Genomic DNA, 18,765 nt, shown 5'->3' with positions numbered 1-18,765 from the left:
AACATTTAGGAATAAACATTACAAATTTTTTTCACCCAATATTCCAATTGATAAGTGTAACATTTTCTTAAGGTATATTTTTAGAAAATGTCATGCATTTAATTTTGATGTAATGAAGCTTCAATGAAAGGCTTAATATATGTATAAGAAGGTTTGGTTCGATTACTAAACATGAATGATGTAATTTGGCTATATAACAACGAAATAAAATGTTTAAACAACCAAAACTGAGATCAATAACTTACCGTTTGTTTGGTGCATGGAACTTTTGGTTGGAATTGCTCGATGTCCAATCAAATAATTTGATGATGTGAAACCTTCGAGGATTTTAATTATGATGTTCGAAACATACACAAGTAATGTGCACAAAAGAATATATTTTGGCACATCAATATGAGGACCGAGTCAGGATATTGTCTGCAATCAAACGTAATATTTACGGTAAAAAAATAATTAAAAAAATCAATTATGTATTAAAAATGTCAAGAAATATTATTAGCGTATCATCGAAGTATTATGAGTAAAATCATTGTTAACTCGTCATTTTGATATACATTAATAAATTTGATTTTTTTTATAAAACAAATAGACTAAACAAAAATTACAAAATATCTAACTACATATGATTAGATAATAAAACCAGATGGCAAGCAGGGTTGATTAAAACAACCATAATTAAAACCCTTATCGATTAATTAATAAAAAATTAAATATAAAGATTCAAGAGAAAGGAGATAGTAGAACTAAAGACAAAAGAAAATAAAAGGCAAGCATAGAACAAGTACTCATAAAAGGAATTCAAGATGATAAATTAATAGAATAGATCTTCATATAAAAATATAAAATATAAAAATAATATAAAACTGGAGGAGAGTAAAATTTAAAAAGTATTAAAATAAAACAATAAACGAAATATAAAAGGGAAAATATTAAGTGGAAGATAAGAAATAGCACAAAAAGGTTTATGTATTATGAAAAAGATCGACTAAATAGAGAAGGATAAAAAACATCTCACTTGATAAAAAAAACTTAACATAAATAAAAGCAATATATATTGTATATATATATATATTGCAAATAAAAGAGTTATCTTCATGACTTACTTGCAAAGAATCATTATCCAAATATTGAGAAAAATCTTTAAATACAATAAATAATTAATAAAATTCTTGAAATATAAATATTTTGAAATGAAATACTATAATAAAAAATGTAATCCTTTTTCAGTAAATGATTTTTTTTTTAGGATAAGGGGAAAAGAAAACGTCTGTTCTCATTGCTTCTGTCTTTTGTCGTTAGCTCGGACGCTTCGCCAATGTGATGGTGCGAGACGAGTGGGGGACAATAAAGCACGCGTCACTAACAAAAACGCATGCAAACTTATTGCAATTTGATTAATAAAAGAGCATGTATTACCGTCCATCTTACTTGTTTTAATCTCAACCGTCTACTGACCTTATACGAAAAAGGCCAGCAGAACCATATTTATTTAAAAGGACGGTCAAGATAAGAGAGAGAGGGATGGACGGTTTGAATAACCCATACATAAATCTGTTTTGTACCCAATCCAAACAAAAGAATCAATTCGCACGCGTGCTGCGAAATCAAATTACTGACAGCGGCCCCGTATGGGTCGACCAACCCGTCATCCGTCGCGGGCCCCACCAGTCCCCAATGTAATGGAAACGTTTTGGATCCGAAGCTTTTCCTGTTCTTACATTCCACGGCGGCGATATCTCCCTGCGGCAACGCATGGCCAATTCTACCTCTCGCCGATGTGTTCTCGAGCTGGGGCTGCTGCTCCTCAGCGGTGGCTTCTACTTGTCCTCGTCGGCCCCCGAGGATGCTCGCGTCACTTACTTGCCAGGATTCAATGGAACGTTCCCATCGGCTCACTATGCCGGGTATCGAGTACTGATAGAATAAGGCCTTCTTGGTATTCGTATATTCTCGTTCTTTGATCTTTTTTCCCCTTTTCTATGCGGGGAATAGATTTGTGACTGTAGATGAGGACCATGGGAGGAAGCTCTTCTACTACTTCGTGGTCTCCGAGAGAAGCCCCTCCAAGGATCCGGTGGTGCTCTGGCTTAATGGCGGACCGGGATGCTCCAGCTTCGACGGCTTCGTTTATGAGCATGGTACAACGGTTACGTGAATGCTATTCTCCAGACTAATCCTTACAGAATCTTCTGTTATATTCTCTTCTAATTTAAACTCTTGACGTGATGTATCACTCTCTAGTATCAAAAGTCTTTTGGAATAAATGAGAAGCCAATTTACTCTGAAACTGTAGTTAGCACGGGAAAAAACCAGCTTTTTCAGTATCGTGGATCCTTAGTTTTAGTCTGCATAACAGGTCCATTCAATTTTCAATCGGGGGTGGCGAGTGGGAGCCTTCCACAGCTGCATCTTAATCCTTATAGTTGGTCGAAGGTCCGCCATTTTGATTTGGATTGGGAGCTTGGCAATTTTTATGGTTTCCCTGCTTCCTGATCATTCTGATGAATTTTGGATCTCAGGTCTCTAACATCATCTATTTGGACTCTCCGGCTGGAGTAGGAATGTCATACTCGACGGATCAGTCGGACTACAATACTGGGGATCTGAAGACAGCTTCTGATTCACACACCTTCCTTTTGAAGGTGTGAATTAACATATTCAAGTAGTACTTTAAGAAAATAAAAAAAAAGTAGTACTTTGGTCCAGATAACATAAATAATTTTCCTTTCAGACTTCTGAAATATAACAAAACTATATCTGAAATTTGATTCTATCTACATCAGTTGTTTTGTATGCTTTCTCTAGCAGGAGCCTAATTCTTTTCCTTCCCACATAATTTGATTGTCCATGCAGTGGTTTAGGGAATATCCAGAGTTCCTTGAAAATCCATTTTACATTTCTGGAGAGTCGTATGCTGGAGTTTACGTTCCAACTCTTGCTTCTGAAGTTGTTCAAGGTATGGTACACTATTTTAGAGGATATGATTAGTTTCTTCTTCTTTGTCTTTGTTTATTAATCAAAGTCTCTTACAGGAATTAAATCTGGCATGATGCCTACTCTGAATTTCAAGGTCGGAATATGTTGAGTACTTTGTTCTCTTTCTCACCATACACGAAGATATACCTTTAACACCCTTATTCTCCATACAGGGCTATATGGTTGGAAATGGTGTCACTGATGAGGCATTTGATGGTGATGCTCTTGTACCATTTGCATATGGAATGGGTCTTATATCAACCAACTTGTTTCAGGTATTGTTTTCACCATGCCAAGTCACTGAATGTATTTTCTGAAGCTAATAAGATTCACAATAGAAGTTTCTTCATTCTTAATTCTTATAATGCTGAACTTGATTTTAATCTTAACTTTTAGGTTAACATAGCTATCGTTTAGGTGGATATTCATATCTGCTTGTTCATCATGCAATTTCATTTGCTTTTTAACCCAGTTGTAAGATTGTGTGCTGCCATTCAGGAGGTTAATACTGCTTGTAAGGGAAGCTACTGGAATCCAGAAAATGAAATCTGTGAAACCAAGCTAGAAAAAGTTGATAAGGTTATAATAATTTTTTTATTCTCAATCAATTATTTTTTCCTAATGATACATAGAGCTTTTCATCCTTCATATCCAGGCACTTGAGGACCTCAACATTTATGATATCCTTGAACCATGCTACCATAGGCCTGAAATCAGGAAAGTTACCCTTCGTCATAACAAGTTGCCATCAAGTTTCAGAAGATTGGGGGAGACCAATCGACCACTGCCTGTTCGAAAAAGAATTTTTGGTCGTTCTTGGCCTCTGAGAGCTCCAGTAAGAGAGGGACATGTCCCGACATGGCCAGAACTTGGTAGTTCAGTTCCTTGTATGGTAAGTACTATGGCATCTGTGAATTTGATGAATTTGTCATTTGGCTGCTAAATAATCTTGAGGTTTAGGTTATGAGCCTGTTATTCAGATCTGTCCAATAATTGACATGGATTTTTTCCCCAAATCTGACCCAATTCCAAAGTCCGATCGTTTTCGTAATTCTTCAACAGAATATAAACACAAATACCATTTATCTATATAGTCTATGTTATTTTTAAAATTTATTAGATTGGTTGTATATTTCTAGTTATTTAGACACTATTTTTGTTCATAATGTTATTGTTTTTTGACCTTTTCTCTTTGTCCCTTGTTTTTCAAAGTATTTGGTCGAATGAGTTCCCATACCTTCTTGCTCTATATATTGGTCTATCTGTTGTTGCGCGGTTGGTACTGGCACAACCTTTCATTTGGTTTCTGACTATTAGTAGTCCAATATATTCACTGATTTACTCTTATATGTGTGAATGTCTTAGAACATGCTTGACTGTGTATTATAACTTTTGTACCCAACCCATCATGATGGCTGGGCATAAATCATCATTATCTTCTTAGTTGTGGGCCATTATTCAATACAAATATTGTTGCATAGCCATGTCTGTATAATTATCCTATGTTGTAAATTCATTGATTAGGAATTAAACTCATAATTAGCAAAATTTGATACCCCAGATGAAAGATGATGCTGAAAGTACTGGCTTTGGAGAGATCAACATCTACACTTATCTTTAGATCATATTGGTTATCTTGCATCATTTGCGATTCCTAATCTTGACTATTTTGTAGGATGATGAAGTTGCAACTTCATGGCTGAACAATGAAGCAGTGAGATCTGCAATACATGCTCAACCGGTATATGATCCAAATTCCAAAGTATAGATAAGAAGTTATAAGGCAATTAATTACTTAAGTACTAAATTGTTTGTCTTCTATTCTTTTGCCTCTCATATGAAACAATTCAGGCAAGTGTCGTGGGCCCATGGGAGTTGTGTACAGATAATATTTACTTCCAGCATGATGCTGGAAGTATGATCAAGTATCACAGAAACCTTACATATGGTGGTTACTGTGCACTCATATTCAGGTAACCTATCCTTGCAGAAATCTGTGGTATTTTTTTGATATGTTTCAATTAGAACTACAAAGGCAACTTATATTGTTCTGGTGGTGGCAGAGCCGCAGAAGCAGTGATATTTTTCCCATTCAGACTGTGTTTAAGTTTCCACAAAGTTGAAATAGTTTCTAGTTTGATTATGCTTTGCATTCAATTGTTTTTTGTTTATTTATGTCATCTTTGTGAGATCATGATAAGAAGATTTCAATAACAATCTACTTTGCAACTTCAGAAGTGTTTAAGTTTCTAGTTTGATTAAGTTTCTAGAAGTATTTTTCCCATTCAGACTGTGTTTAAGTTTCCACAAAGTTGAAATAGTTTCTAGTTTGATTATGCTTTGCATTCAATTGGTTTTGTTTATTTATGTCATCTTTGTGAGATCATGATAAGAAGATTTCAATAACAATCTACTTTGCAACTTCAGAAGTGTCTGGTTCATGCATCTTGCACTTAAATTTGGTATGCACTTCATCCCTCCACTTCTAGGGAAGCCTTCTCACTGCAAATGTTTTTCTCTAGATGGCAATATTGTCTAAACATAATCCCCACGCCTCAACTTCTATGATCAGTTGTGACACCTTTGGTATTACCAGTTAATTTTAAAGCTATTGCTGTTATGCTATTTTTTTCTGATAGAAAGCCACATGCAAACCCCACTAACTCTTTGGCTACTGGGGTCTGGGGCACCGATATTCAGCCAATAACTTGCATGTGAGATGTATTGTCCATGGCTCCAAAGTCATGTCTTGTGCATGACTCCAAAGTCGTGGCCTTTTGGTAGAAATCATGTACTACGTGTCATTTCTTTGTATCATTGCTGAATTATTTGCTTAGGTTGAGCTTCTTAATTTCTTATTTTCTTTCTCAAACTTTGTTATTTCTTTATATAATTAGTTTTTTTAATTATTATCATTTGATTTCTCAGTAAAATAGGTGTTAACTCTGGATCCTGCCTCAATCATATCAGTGAAAGCTTGAACAATATAGATCCTGGCTCAAACTTTGATTTACTTTAAAACCAGCGTCTGTTAAAATTTTTCATTATTTTGGTCTAAAAGTTGTGTTAACCAAAAGAACAATAAGTTTGGTTAATTGTGTGATGCCGGCCTTTGATGGCTGACTTATTTCATGCTGTTGATGATACCGGCAGATAATTTTTTCCTAACTTTTATTTGGTTTTTCAAGCTTCTTTCTCATGGACCCCTTTGTCAAATTTTACAATTTCCCACCAAAATTGTAACTTTTTACAAGGATTCACCCATATTTCATTACATGTGCTTTTCAGTCTTGATGATTGCCAATCTTTCGAGATATCATGCCCAGTGCATCTGTGAGCAATGCATGTACCAAAATAATAGATGGTATTGGCTAGGGATTTCTTGGCAATGCTTACAGACCAATTATACATGTTCTTAGCACTCACATGTTTAGTTCAGGATTCCTCTTACCCAATCCAATTAAACTTGGGCTTATAGTAAATCAATTCTATATTGATCAGGGAACATCTAGGATAGCCAACTTAAGTATGATCATCTTGTCTAGCCCTGGCTACCTAACCCCAACCAACTAGGCTAAAGATTGATCATCTCAGATCTGCTAAACCTGAGTCTGATAAGACCTGGAAATTATCACTTGCTAATATCCCTGAACCAAAGGGCCTTTACTATCTTTTAATGCTATCATTAAAACTTCCTATCTGATTCAAATTATCTGCAGAAAGCCATAATGTTATGGTCCTCCTATACCTTCCCAAAAATGTTTGCTAGATCATTGCTTCTTTTGATGAATATTTACCGTTTCTTTTACTTCAGTTGTCGGTTCAACATTTCAAATAAATTGTTTCACCTTCAAATTTAAAAATGATGGCCATTTTCTAGGTTAAAATTTCCAACTGTTTGGATTGGCCTTTGGTGAGATGATGCAATTTTGTTCCTCTGTGGCAGTGGCGACCATGATATGTGTGTACCTTACACTGGTAGCCAAGCATGGACTCGGTCACTGGGATATCAAGTCCTAGATGAGTGGAGACCTTGGTATTTCGATAAACAAGTTGCTGGGTATGTGTTTTAACCTCTTGTCAGTCACTCTCTTACATGCTTAGACACATTAAAATATATGCTTATGGAAAAATTCTTGGTGCATCAGAGTTGATTAGCTTTCAATTCTTGTATCATGATTTATATTGTAAATGACATGGAAATATTTTCCGTAGCATGTTTGAGGGTACAACATTCTCTTTGTCTTCTATAACAAGATCCATCTTGCGACTCCCAAATATATACCACCATAAATGAACCTAGGGAAAGAAATATCCATTGCATATTTAATTGATTGTAAATTGTTACACTCATTCCTTTGGTCGATTTTTCCTACAGATACACCCAAGGCTACGAGCATAATCTTACCTTTCTTACCATAAAGGTAGGCATGTCAACTTGTTTTATATCCTCAAGTAAACCGTCATTAGAATGATACTGCTGTCAACTAAGATCTGTTTCTTCAGTCATTTGTAATATGCTGGCAATCATAAGTTCCTCTAATTGTGGTGATCAGGAATTGCTCCTTACAGTATAGATATTCATTGTCTTTTGATCAGCATAATTTTCTTGTAGTATCTTTCGCTAATACATTTTTTGTGATCTTGTTGCAGGGTTCTGGTCATACTGTTCCTGAATACAAGCCGAGAGAGGCATTGGCCTTCTACGCACGTTGGTTGGCAGGCGGAAGTATTTGAAACAGAAAATGTTCAAATTCCATTGCATTCCTTCATGGAATCATGTGTTTGGTTAAATGTGACCCACAAAATTGGGCAACATGTAGAAATTGTTGCAGCAATTTCGATATGTTTGAATTATAGTTAATCTCTTACAATCCTGCAATGTCAAACTCCAAGGAGACAATTATATTATGTCAGAATGCACTTACTTTTGTACTACATTCCTTCCAGCCATAATTTCTTTGCAGAATGATGCTGATGCTATAATCTTCATGGAGCTTATTCATAACAGTGGTATAACATGAGTTTCCATGCCAAAGCTATGGGAAATGGAACTTAATTTAGGAGGGTTATGCAACATCTAAATTCATGATACTAAGTTTCAAAGGAGAAGTGTATTCCTTTGATGAAGAACTTCCCTTTTTCAATACTTTGATATGTTTTTAAGACATCAATACTGTCTATTCACTCTCTCCCTGCCACTCTGCTCGCTCTCAGCAGTCACTCGCTTCAGCTACAAGGATGAGTTGTCCCACATCAGGCTATTTCTCTTCTGCAACTTTCTGGATCAACATCTGCCATCTACGAACAACTTGACGCAATTTGTGATCCAGACAAAAAAGGGAGAACAAAAGGGTATATTTACACGTCACTCGATCCACTTGCCAGCTGATCAAATCACATTTATCCATGCTGGCAACCTCATCCAAAGCTGTAGTCTTCTTGGTACAAGATCTGTCAGGACCATTTTGCTGGATCTTATCCTCAATACTAACTAAAAGATTCTTCCTTGCTGTCCTCTTGTCATATCCTTTCTGAACCTGCATAGACATGAAGTGGAATGATCCCAACTCACTAAAGTCGAAATGATACATAATGATGTGCGTGTGGGAAGGCAAAACAATAGCTTTCACAATTCATATAAAGAGCAAGAGATATAATCAATCAATAAATAAATAAATAACATAGTACAGTTTACAGAATACAGAACAATGATCAGAGTAAAACAATGATCAAGTAAAGCATTGATTCCTCAAATTAATTAAGGAGATAACAATTATAACAAACCACATAAACAAGTTGGAATTGTACAAAAACAAATGCAATCCTACACACTGACATTTGACATTTGGAGCTCACGGAGAGATCACCTAGACGTTTGAATACAGTCAGGCTGCTCTTCTCGTGAAAAAAAGGAATTCCAGCTGTAGATTTCTTTAATTAGTCCACGAGACCACTTAAGCCACTGCCAAGCTAGTTGCTAACTTTTGGTGGTGGTTGTCAGCTTCTAAGCAGCAGTAATTTTGGCAGTATAAATAAGGTATGCATTTGGGACACCTCTGTAGAGCACAAACAGTCGCCAACCAGCGTTTGGGTGCCATCATCACAGGAGGGTTGTTGATATGATTGAAATCTAGTTGTCTTTTTCTTGAGCTTCCTTATCCTGCTGAATCTCAGTGCAAGCTCCGAGTGTGCTAGATTGGTCCAAAGAAGTTGACCCTGCAAGTTCCATGCCATCCAGTGGCCCATCGCCTTCATTTGTCCGTTCAATGGAGGAACCATTAGATGATTCTACATCAAGGAAGAGGCAGACCACAGCACAGTCATCTATCTTTGACGTAGGATACTTGATCCTCCAGGCTCTGACTGCTGTTTCAACAAGATATCGAGCTGCAGAGGACCTTGTAGGAGCAGAATCAACAATCTCTACCACCTCTTGATTGGATAATACATCCCAGACCTGACGAAATCAGCTATAAACATGTAAGGTTAATTCTTCAAAAACATAATGGCATCTTAGTCATGTTAATTTGATAATCATAGAGAAAGCATTTAACACTAAGTTCAGGAATTGTGCTGGATACATGGAAATAGGGTCATGGGAAATCATAATCCATCTCACCCCATCGGTGGCCAAGACGATAAACTCATCTTTTTCAGTGACACGTCTATATGTAATCTCAGGCACAGAAATCAGGCCAAATTTTTTCAAACAAAAATCACCGAGAGCTCGTGCCATGGCTAAGCCTGGGGAATCGATATTAGGGAGCCAAACCCGAGCCACCTCCGGCTCATCCCGGAGAGCAAAGACACGGCCCCTACAACGCCTAATTCTTTCCGCTTCCCCTGTAAAAGAAAAGCACAATGTTTGCATTGAAACATACATAGGAGAACAAATGAACAAATTAAACAAGTAGCAAACTGATGATAAAAAAACAAATGGCAATCCTCATCCATCTAAGAAGTTGCTCAAATGAGAGGAAATACCAAAATAGAAGAAGAAAAAGAGCAAGACCAATGGCTAGGTCCATCCAAATACATATAGTTAGCAGTTATCTTATGCATCAAAATCAGCTTTTTTGAGGTTTTAAACAAAATTATGTAATATTTAGAGAACAACAACGAAGTACTCTCAAACAAAGTATCTTATATCAAATCTGGTGCTCAATGTAATCGTATTTCTAAAAATATGATTTCTTTTCCATCTGCCAATGACAATCACATGGATGATATTTGATCAAATAGTTTTACAAGATTGTCCCATTTGAAAAAACAACCCATCATAAAAATTGTGCCACAGAACGAATGACTTGTCACTTTCCGCCATTTATAAATGTCATAAAAATTTATAAGGAAAAGATGAGGAATGAAGTCATCCGTTTAACCCTCACCGAAACAGAAGATATTTCTTTAAAAATATACCCATGTAGATTTGTCAAATTATGCATTTGCCCCTCTATGTACCTACTTGCATAAATACCCTTACAAATTGAAATTATTAATACCAATATCCTTGTGATCGATAGACATTATAGCAACAGAAAGAGCCATCAATCACACCAGATGACTCTCAACTGTCATAATGTTGAGACTAGAACTTCTGAAGATATATAGAAACTTCTAGAAGGCACCTATGCTAAAATTTACTTCTGTAAGGGTAAACATGAAGAGTACTAAGTGGAAATTCAAGACATTTTGCAGCTTAGGTTTGCAGTAACTGACATTTAATTAGACTTCGTTTGGTACATATGGACGGAATGCGAATAAGGTATTGGTGCACATAAATTGTGTTATTAAGGTATCTATGCAAGATATTTTTGGAGGAGCAATTATGTAATTTGTCAAATTTGCAGGAGGATACACACACACACACACCCCCCATTCAGGATGTAGGTATACCGTATAACACTACTTATGAAGATATAACCATTAATCCATCACTGTCTGTTCACTTTGCAAAGTATCTTATTAAAACAATGTAAATAAAAAATTGGATGAGGGTCCTTTCTAATTATCCATAAATGAGTTGAAAATGCACCTAAAATATGATAGAATTTGAGAAATCATCAATCACCGAAGCAATCATTGTCTAACAGTCGCTCCAAGGGAATCTCACGACAGGTAGAACAAGAGAGATGATCAACTTTACCTACATTTGTAATAAGTATTCATATAGTCATCCTATTATTAAGCATCCTCGTAGTCACAAATTATTAAATATAGTCATCTTATAGATTCAAACATCACAGAAAGTATAACAGCCATCTCTGTTGATAGCTGTCCAAAATGGACTACATAAATACACATGCCAATATCAGGGAGTGCGTTTATATAAAACATGCATAAGCATTATTTGAATTATGAAGAGTCAAAAAACAAAGGAGGAGAGGAGCATACTGGGAAGATTTGGTTTGAGGTCCACAGTCAACTGAACTGGAATCAAGGAGTTATTATGATCTCTAGTGCCCAGTACTGCTCTTGAGTCTCCAACATTTCCAATGACAAGATCTTGGCCCTAAAGATGGATGAAACAAATATTATCACACAAAAAAAAAAAATCTAGCATTTGTTCAGAACTAAACATAATACATTGATACTTCATCATTCATTAAAAACTAAGATGGAAGCTAATAGCTAATAGCTTATAGTTAACCTGCTTGACCAAAGTGACTGCTGTTGTCCCACTATAAATGCACTCAATATCAGGATGCAATCTCAATTCTTTATCCACTACCCTAAAAGCTTTTAAGAACGAGTCTTCCAATGTTGTCAAGGTTTCTGAATCCTTGTCCGTTTCTTCAAAACCAGTGAGAGCTCTGGATTCTTCATTGAGGAACACAGATGATGTTTCCTCTGAAATCACGCTACCAGGATTGCCGATATTGTTCTCTATGACCTCATCATTTCCTGTATTTGCTTCCCAACTGGCACACAGCTTTAGAGGGAGAATATCTCTCACTTTCCTTGCCACCATGTGGCCGTTTGGACCATGACCATCAAAAACTCCACAAAAAACAGTGTCACTTCTATTGCCAAAATTCTGCATGCAAAAGATCAAATTGTCCAGAGAATATAAGATAATGCCATTGTACAAAAAAAAAGATAATTCCAAACCATTGAAGAGCAGGAAGCAAATGGTCTTCGACATGTACCATATGCTAAAAAGCAATACCTAACAAATGATAAAGTAGGAAAAAAAATGATGCAGCCCATGGATTTATGTTATAAACGGTTTAGAACCAAAGTACTTGTGTTCAAAACTTGATTACATATTCTGTACAATAAATTGCGGTCATTGACATCCAAAAGAGCTCTTAAATCCATTTACATCAACTGAATGCATACCACAATCATTCAGTTATCAAAAGGGAAAGTTTACACTTTACACAACCAATATCGATTGAACAGAAGCAAAGAACACAAGCATTCGATCATAACAAAGAAGCTATTTAATAGGCTGAATCAGTATTTTATGAGATTTATTTCCAGAATGCATCTGAAGAGCAAATTAGGCAAAAAGGGATACCTACAAAGGCCAATAGGAGCATTACATGGAAAACGTAGAGACAAAGCATCACCTAACATGCAATAACAGCGACTCAAATGTATAAATCCAAATAACAGCGGAAGGAATCTGAACTAACCTCCCACACGATCATGGCGTCCTGATTGGTCCCCTTCTTGCCCTGCTGGGTGAACAGAGACGCGGCACTGGATGCGCCATTGAGGAACATCCTCCCGGGAATCCCATGGAGTTGCTGCTCCTCCTCCGACAAGCCACGCGGCCGCTTCCTCGGGCCCCTCCGATGCCGTCTGGCCCCTGTCGCCGGGGACGACGGTCGAGAGTCGCTGCTCCGGCCATCCGACGACAGACAGGAACCCATCGGAAGGGCCCTGATCACATCCAGTATGCACTCCAGAGCAGCCAGGCAGCGAAACAAAGCGTTTCGGATTGGCGAATCCGTGGAGACCCCACGAAAGTTACGCCCCGCTGACGCTCCTCGATCCGATCGATCCAATTTCTTCCCCCGCTCAACTTTGTCCCTTTTCTGGAATTTTTTTCTTGGAAAAATCGATCGAATACGTGAAGGCTTGAGATTGACAGACAGCAAACGAGAACATCATCGTCAACAACAACAACATATGAAAAAGACGAATGCGCCTATATGATCACGTAAAAGGAAGGATTTTTATTCGACAAGGATAGGGGCGGATTGCAAGACACACAACAACAATCAAAATCCAAATCTTGAACGGAACATCACAACAACAACAACAACAACAACAACACAGAAACAAGCAATAAATTCGTGCGCAGGATTCGTTCTCGGGAAAAAAAGGAGAATTTTCCTGAAAAGAAGGAAGTGAAGAAAGTTATGATATGGAAAGCAGGAACAGAAGGAGGAGGAGGTGGAGGTGGGAAGAAGGATCTATTCTCGAAGTATCGGCTTTTAAAGGGGTTGAGGGTAGAAGGCAAAGGCAGATTCCATCCCGTTCCTTCCTGTTTACTCCTTCCCTCCTAACCTTTTCCTCTTCATCGTCTTCGTCTTCGTCTTCCGACTTGGTCCAATTCCGTGGCTCTAATGCTTCCCCTTATTCCCGTTCTTCTCTTCCCCTTTCTCTCTCTCTCTCTCTTGGTTGATACTTCTTGTTTTTATCCACCCTGGTTTATCTTCTTTGTCCGCGGGCGAGGCATAAAATTGTTTCCTTGTTTTATAGAGGTTATCCTAATTCGGGCATATGAAGTTATGGCCGCTCCTGTTCCTTTCCAATACGACCGAATCACCCCGAAAAGTTTCAGGGATGACGCCACCTCTGACGTGTGGGGTCCACAACGGAGGGATTGATACACTCCCGATACTCTCCAGGGGTGATTCGGTCTCGCCTGGCAGCCCATGTATTACCGTGGTTTCCAAGGGCACGTGCCGGAGGCCTGCGTGGTTAATGGGTATGTGGAGATCCGACGGTGATCCTATCCACTAATCGTGGATTATCCTCGACGACTCGATCTCATTTATCACCTGACTAATTTGCATTGTCGTGGATAATGATGAATACGAATATATAAGATTTTGCCTATTATAAACAGGTTGGTGTGGAAACCAACCATGCAAATTAAACCTCCGTGAACGATAAAGCATCGACAGTGTTACGCACTCCCTTAATCACTGGACTCGTGAAACGTGATGATGGCGGCCCGTTGATGTGAAGACGATAAAGGAAACGACTCATCACGAGGTCCACTTGCTTCCTCGGCCACAAAAGACGGGAAAGTGGTGCGCGCCACGATCTACTGCACGAGGGAGGTAAGAGACGAGTCATTGGTGATTTGGCTAAATGCGGAAGGAGATTTGATTTACATGGTTAAATAGATAACCTACTAGTAATTTAAGTTTAAGCAGTTTAGAACAATGATCGACTTATCAAGACGTCAAGCCTTCTCTCTTAGAGATAATTCAATGTTTTGGGAGGTGTAATTTCAACTCGGAGTGAAGTTTTGGGCCACTCGTAGTTTGGGCTGGCTTTGGATGGGCCTTAGTTAACACAAATAGTATATATATATATATATGCGAATTTTTTTAAAAAATTAATCATTTCCGCTTTGAAAAATTTATATAAAATACATCTGGTATAAAAATACCATATTACTCGCAATTCCATTGCCTCTACCTTACACAACTACCTCCTCCTCTCGAATCTATCATTCACACCACGATCATCACATAAAAAATGAGGCGACGTAAACGTGAAAACAAGTTCGATAGGAGTTAATGATGTGACGATAGCCTTTACACTATCTCTTTCCCCCGTGTAGGCTACGGAACAAAGTATAAAAACTCTATAAAAATTCATTATCGCCTCAACACCTTTCTCCTTCCTAGGGCTATAGGCAAGTACGACGAGAGTGAAGGTACTGAGAAGTTCCACCGAACAAGGTTAAAATGTTTTTTAAAAAATTATAAGATTTTTTAAAAAATAAATACGTTCTGTGAACAAATTTTATAAGTATGAATTTTTTTTGGAAATTCACCTTGTGTATATATTTTATAAAACTAAAAACTATCATATATATATATATATATATATATATATATATATCTTATATTACATATGCTACTTGTTTTCCTGAAGCAAAGAAGGGAGAGTTCGACTCCGGTGGGAGCTCCTCCTACTCCGCCGCTCTCTCGCTTCCTATGGCGCCTCCGAAGAAATCCAAGAAACCCAAACGCAAGGCGAAGGATCCATCGAAGCTCGGCGACAGATCCAACGCCGCTCATGTGGAGCTCAAGGCCGGGGACACAGAGTGGTGGTACACCTTCTGGCACAAGAACGGTGGCTCGCCCGGTACGTCCACGATTCCGTTTCCTGCCATTCTGCTAATTAACCAGGCCTTTCTGATCATCGGTTATTTCAATCGCTGTGCTATGATCGTCTCGAGATGCATCCTTGTGAATGCTGCAGATTAGGGTTTTTGGATTGCTCCTTGTTTGCTTGCATATGGTGGCTGCTGTCGAATCGATGAATTGAAGTTTGCCCACGTAATTGCAGATCTCTTCAGTTTTAGTCTCTTGGTCTTTAGGTAGATGGCGAATGCATGATGGGACTGCTAGGGTACCTGATAAGTGGCATTTTCATATATTTTTGCGACTGCTAATTACTTGATTTCCATGTTGCGGATCTAGTAATCATGTGATAGTTCAAACATGGCAGCTGGTGTAAGATAGTTCCAAGGAGAAAGATTAAGTTCGTGAATCATAAAGTTTCATAAATCTGTTATAGTTTGGTTAAAGAAACAATATATACGTATATATCTTAATGTGAAAACTGAGAAGGAAGGAAGATTCTGTGTTTTAGAATTTTCCTAATTGGGGCACAGCACAGATGCAGTGAGTTTAATTTCTTGACCAATTTAAAATTTACTCCATGTAAGTGTGAGAATCTTTTAGAATAATAAGCTTAAAATTTCCACACTAAAGAATGCATTCTCAGTTGTCAGTTTTACAGTGAGGCTTTGAATTCATGGTCAATCTTTCTTGAAGTAATCTGGTTTTTGAGAGATGATGTCATTACAGTGTGCTGCCGTTCTGAGACTTCAGTGGCTAATCTATCAATAAAATCATAGATATTATTTTATGAACCTTATTCTCATTGCTGATAATTAAAGTAAATAAAGGTAAAAGCAGGAAAGTAAGAGAAAATAGATGGGAGGAGATAAAATGGAGGGGGTGAAGCCTGTGCTCCAGCTAAAACTTATTATAGATGATCTCTAAAGCTTTTTACACTGAACCACTGTTCCACCCCAATCAGGAAACAAAATGCAGGTCTCTAGAAGAATAATTAGCTTATCGGGATATACTTTGGTACACATCATTTGTCCCTTATTATGTTCCAGCTAATAAGTTTGTAGAATATGATATATCCAGTAAAATACAACAAACATTTCATCTATTTAGCTATTATTTAGCTTATGAAGTCCCAAATCCTGTTAGGATGCAGGAACACAAGCAGCAAACATACACAATTGCTGGAGCAGACAGACACTTCTAAATTTGAAAATACAGAGTCCAAGTCCAACTATAATTATACTTCAACTTTTGTTAATTAACTCATTAAAACTGAAACTAATTAACTGTATTGAACTAAATAAAAGCTTCACCCTTGGACTTGATTAGCACTTCAATCAACTCAAAGCTAGACCTATGCACACATTCATGACACATTTTTTTCTTCCTTCATCTAATAAATGACAACTCTGCCGACCTTGCCATGTCTTCTGATTTCAAAAAGTCCCAAGTCTGAGCGATGTTAGCTTTTTTGCTGTTAATATGCCTTCCAACTTATCCATCATCTGGAACAATTAGTCTAATTTCGTACCTGCACTTTCTGTATTTTTTTTCTCCATATGCATGTTTTATAGATACTATAATCGGCTTATATACTTCTTGGGAATGTGAGGAAGCTTTTTTATCAGATAATCCACCTTGCAATCTTGTTATAACAACTATAGGATGGGTTTTGATCTCAACCCTATGATATTCTTTATGAATAATTTAATATTGTTGTAAACCTTGGTTGGAAATATAAACTTTATCATGTGTCAGAGATTAAAGACAGTCAGTCTGGACTCTAATACTAATCCTTTAACCCTGTCACATGACATGCAGGGATCGCTATTCCTTCTGATGAAGACGAAGCTTTCAAGTATTTCTTTCGGGTGTCAAAGAAGACTTTTGAGTACATATGTTCACTTGTGAGACAGGATCTGGTTTCAAGGCCTCCTTCAGGTCTTATAAATATTGAAGGGAGGCTTCTAAGCGTCGAGAAGCAAGTTGCCATTGCAATGAGAAGATTAGCATCTGGTGAATCCCAAGTATCAGTTGGTGCCGCCTTTGGAGTTGGACAATCTACTGTTTCTCAAGTCACATGGAGATTTATCGAGTCCATGGAAGAGCGAGCCAGACATCATCTCAGGTGGCCTGATGCAGACAGGATAGAGCAGATCAAAACCAAATTGGAGACAGCCTTTGGATTGCCTAACTGCTGTGGAGCCGTAGATGCAACCCATATTATAATGACGCTTCCTGCAGTGGAATCGTCAGATGATTGGTGCGACCAAGAGAGCAATTACAGCATGTTCTTGCAAGGAATCGTGGACCATGAACTGAGATTCCTTGACATTGTGACCGGTTGGCCTGGAAGCATGACTATTTCCCGCCTATTGAAGTGCTCAGGTTTTTTTAAACTCTGTGAGAGTGGGAGGCGGCTAAACGGTCCTATTAAAATGTCTTCAGAGAAGGCAGAGATCAGAGAATTCATCGTAGGAGATGCAACCTACCCCCTTCTTCCATGGCTCATGACTCCATACGAGGGCAAAAACTTGTCCTCTTCAATGATCGGCTTCAATGCCAAACAAAAGGCTGCAAGGTTGCTTGCAGCGAGGGCGTTGTCTCAATTAAAGGGTGGCTGGAGGATCCTACACAAAGTCATGTGGAGACCAGATAAGCACAAGTTACCTAGCATTATACTCGTGTGCTGTCTGCTTCATAACATTATCATTGACACCGGCGATGAGTTAAATGCGGATGTTGCTTTATCGAACCATCATGATGCTGGTTACAAAGAGCAAAGCTCTCAGCAGGTGGATCCCCAAGGTAAGGCTATGAGAGAGACCCTAACCAGACATTCGTCGTGTGATGACGTGTCGTGTTGAGCCAAAAGGTCTCAAATGATAATTTATGCACTCTTGTACCCATATCGATTTAGGTGCTGTTGAATTCCATAACCGTACACCAAATATGAAACTTTTGGCCACGGATAGGCTGATTCTTGCTTGATTGCTGCTTGCTGTGAGAAGATGAGTTCTGTTTCTCATTTTACTTTTCTCGTTTAATTCTTTGTTTTTAATAAACTGAGGGTTAGAGGAGAAACCGATAGTTAAAAAGTTCAGTTTGATCTTAGATCTGAATTTTAATTTAACATTTATGTTCTCAAATCGTTATCTATTCTGAATTTTGTGCTCACCATGCGATCATACCATTGATTGCAAGAATAAAGAAAGATACAGCACTGTGGGAGATGATCATATACGAATATTAGACAAAGAAGAACTCTCATAACCAATGTTTGTCCCACCAAAAAATCTCTCTACGATCCACAGATCATTGATCGTAGAGGTACTACGTGTTGATTGCGTTACTAAATGCTTATTTACGTGTAGGTCATTCCTCTTATTCGCCTATTGATTTTGTCAACTCACATGAACCTTTTTTTTCGCATTTTAATGCGTGA

General features: G+C 37.8%; 3 protein-coding genes across 3 annotated transcripts; 2 read left to right on the top strand and 1 right to left on the bottom strand.

The window, feature by feature from the left end:
• The first annotated feature begins 1,699 nt into the window (after positions 1-1,699).
• Positions 1,700-7,914, top strand: LOC135622704 (serine carboxypeptidase 1-like). The gene is made up of 14 exons (XM_065124764.1): positions 1,700-1,904; positions 1,993-2,138; positions 2,357-2,433; positions 2,520-2,642; positions 2,854-2,956; positions 3,033-3,070; positions 3,150-3,251; positions 3,475-3,555; positions 3,632-3,868; positions 4,652-4,717; positions 4,828-4,949; positions 6,923-7,036; positions 7,355-7,400; positions 7,630-7,914. The coding sequence occupies exons 1-14, from the start codon at positions 1,753-1,755 to the stop codon at positions 7,711-7,713; spliced, it is 1,491 nt and encodes a 496-aa protein (XP_064980836.1). The 5' UTR covers positions 1,700-1,752; the 3' UTR covers positions 7,714-7,914.
• A 794-nt stretch (positions 7,915-8,708) lies between these two features.
• LOC135586891 (probable protein phosphatase 2C 33) lies at positions 8,709-13,642 on the bottom strand. Its single transcript, XM_065124765.1, has 5 exons — positions 12,621-13,642; positions 11,630-12,016; positions 11,374-11,491; positions 9,599-9,822; positions 8,709-9,436 (listed from the first exon to the last, which is right to left on the bottom strand). The coding sequence occupies exons 1-5, from the start codon at positions 12,858-12,860 to the stop codon at positions 9,110-9,112; spliced, it is 1,296 nt and encodes a 431-aa protein (XP_064980837.1). The 5' UTR covers positions 12,861-13,642; the 3' UTR covers positions 8,709-9,109.
• A 1,447-nt stretch (positions 13,643-15,089) lies between these two features.
• On the top strand, positions 15,090-18,311 carry LOC135622703 (protein ANTAGONIST OF LIKE HETEROCHROMATIN PROTEIN 1-like). The gene is made up of 2 exons (XM_065124763.1): positions 15,090-15,321; positions 17,142-18,311. Exons 1-2 carry the CDS (start codon positions 15,171-15,173, stop codon positions 18,185-18,187), a joined length of 1,197 nt encoding a protein of 398 aa, XP_064980835.1. The 5' UTR covers positions 15,090-15,170; the 3' UTR covers positions 18,188-18,311.
• Positions 18,312-18,765: the final 454 nt, after the last annotated feature.

Source organism: Musa acuminata, chromosome BXJ2-9 (assembly GCF_036884655.1).
Source record: "Musa acuminata AAA Group cultivar baxijiao chromosome BXJ2-9, Cavendish_Baxijiao_AAA, whole genome shotgun sequence".
Lineage (NCBI taxonomy): Eukaryota > Viridiplantae > Streptophyta > Magnoliopsida > Zingiberales > Musaceae > Musa > Musa acuminata.
Note: the sequence above shows the minus strand (reverse complement) of the source record. Positions and strands in the feature narration are given on the sequence as shown.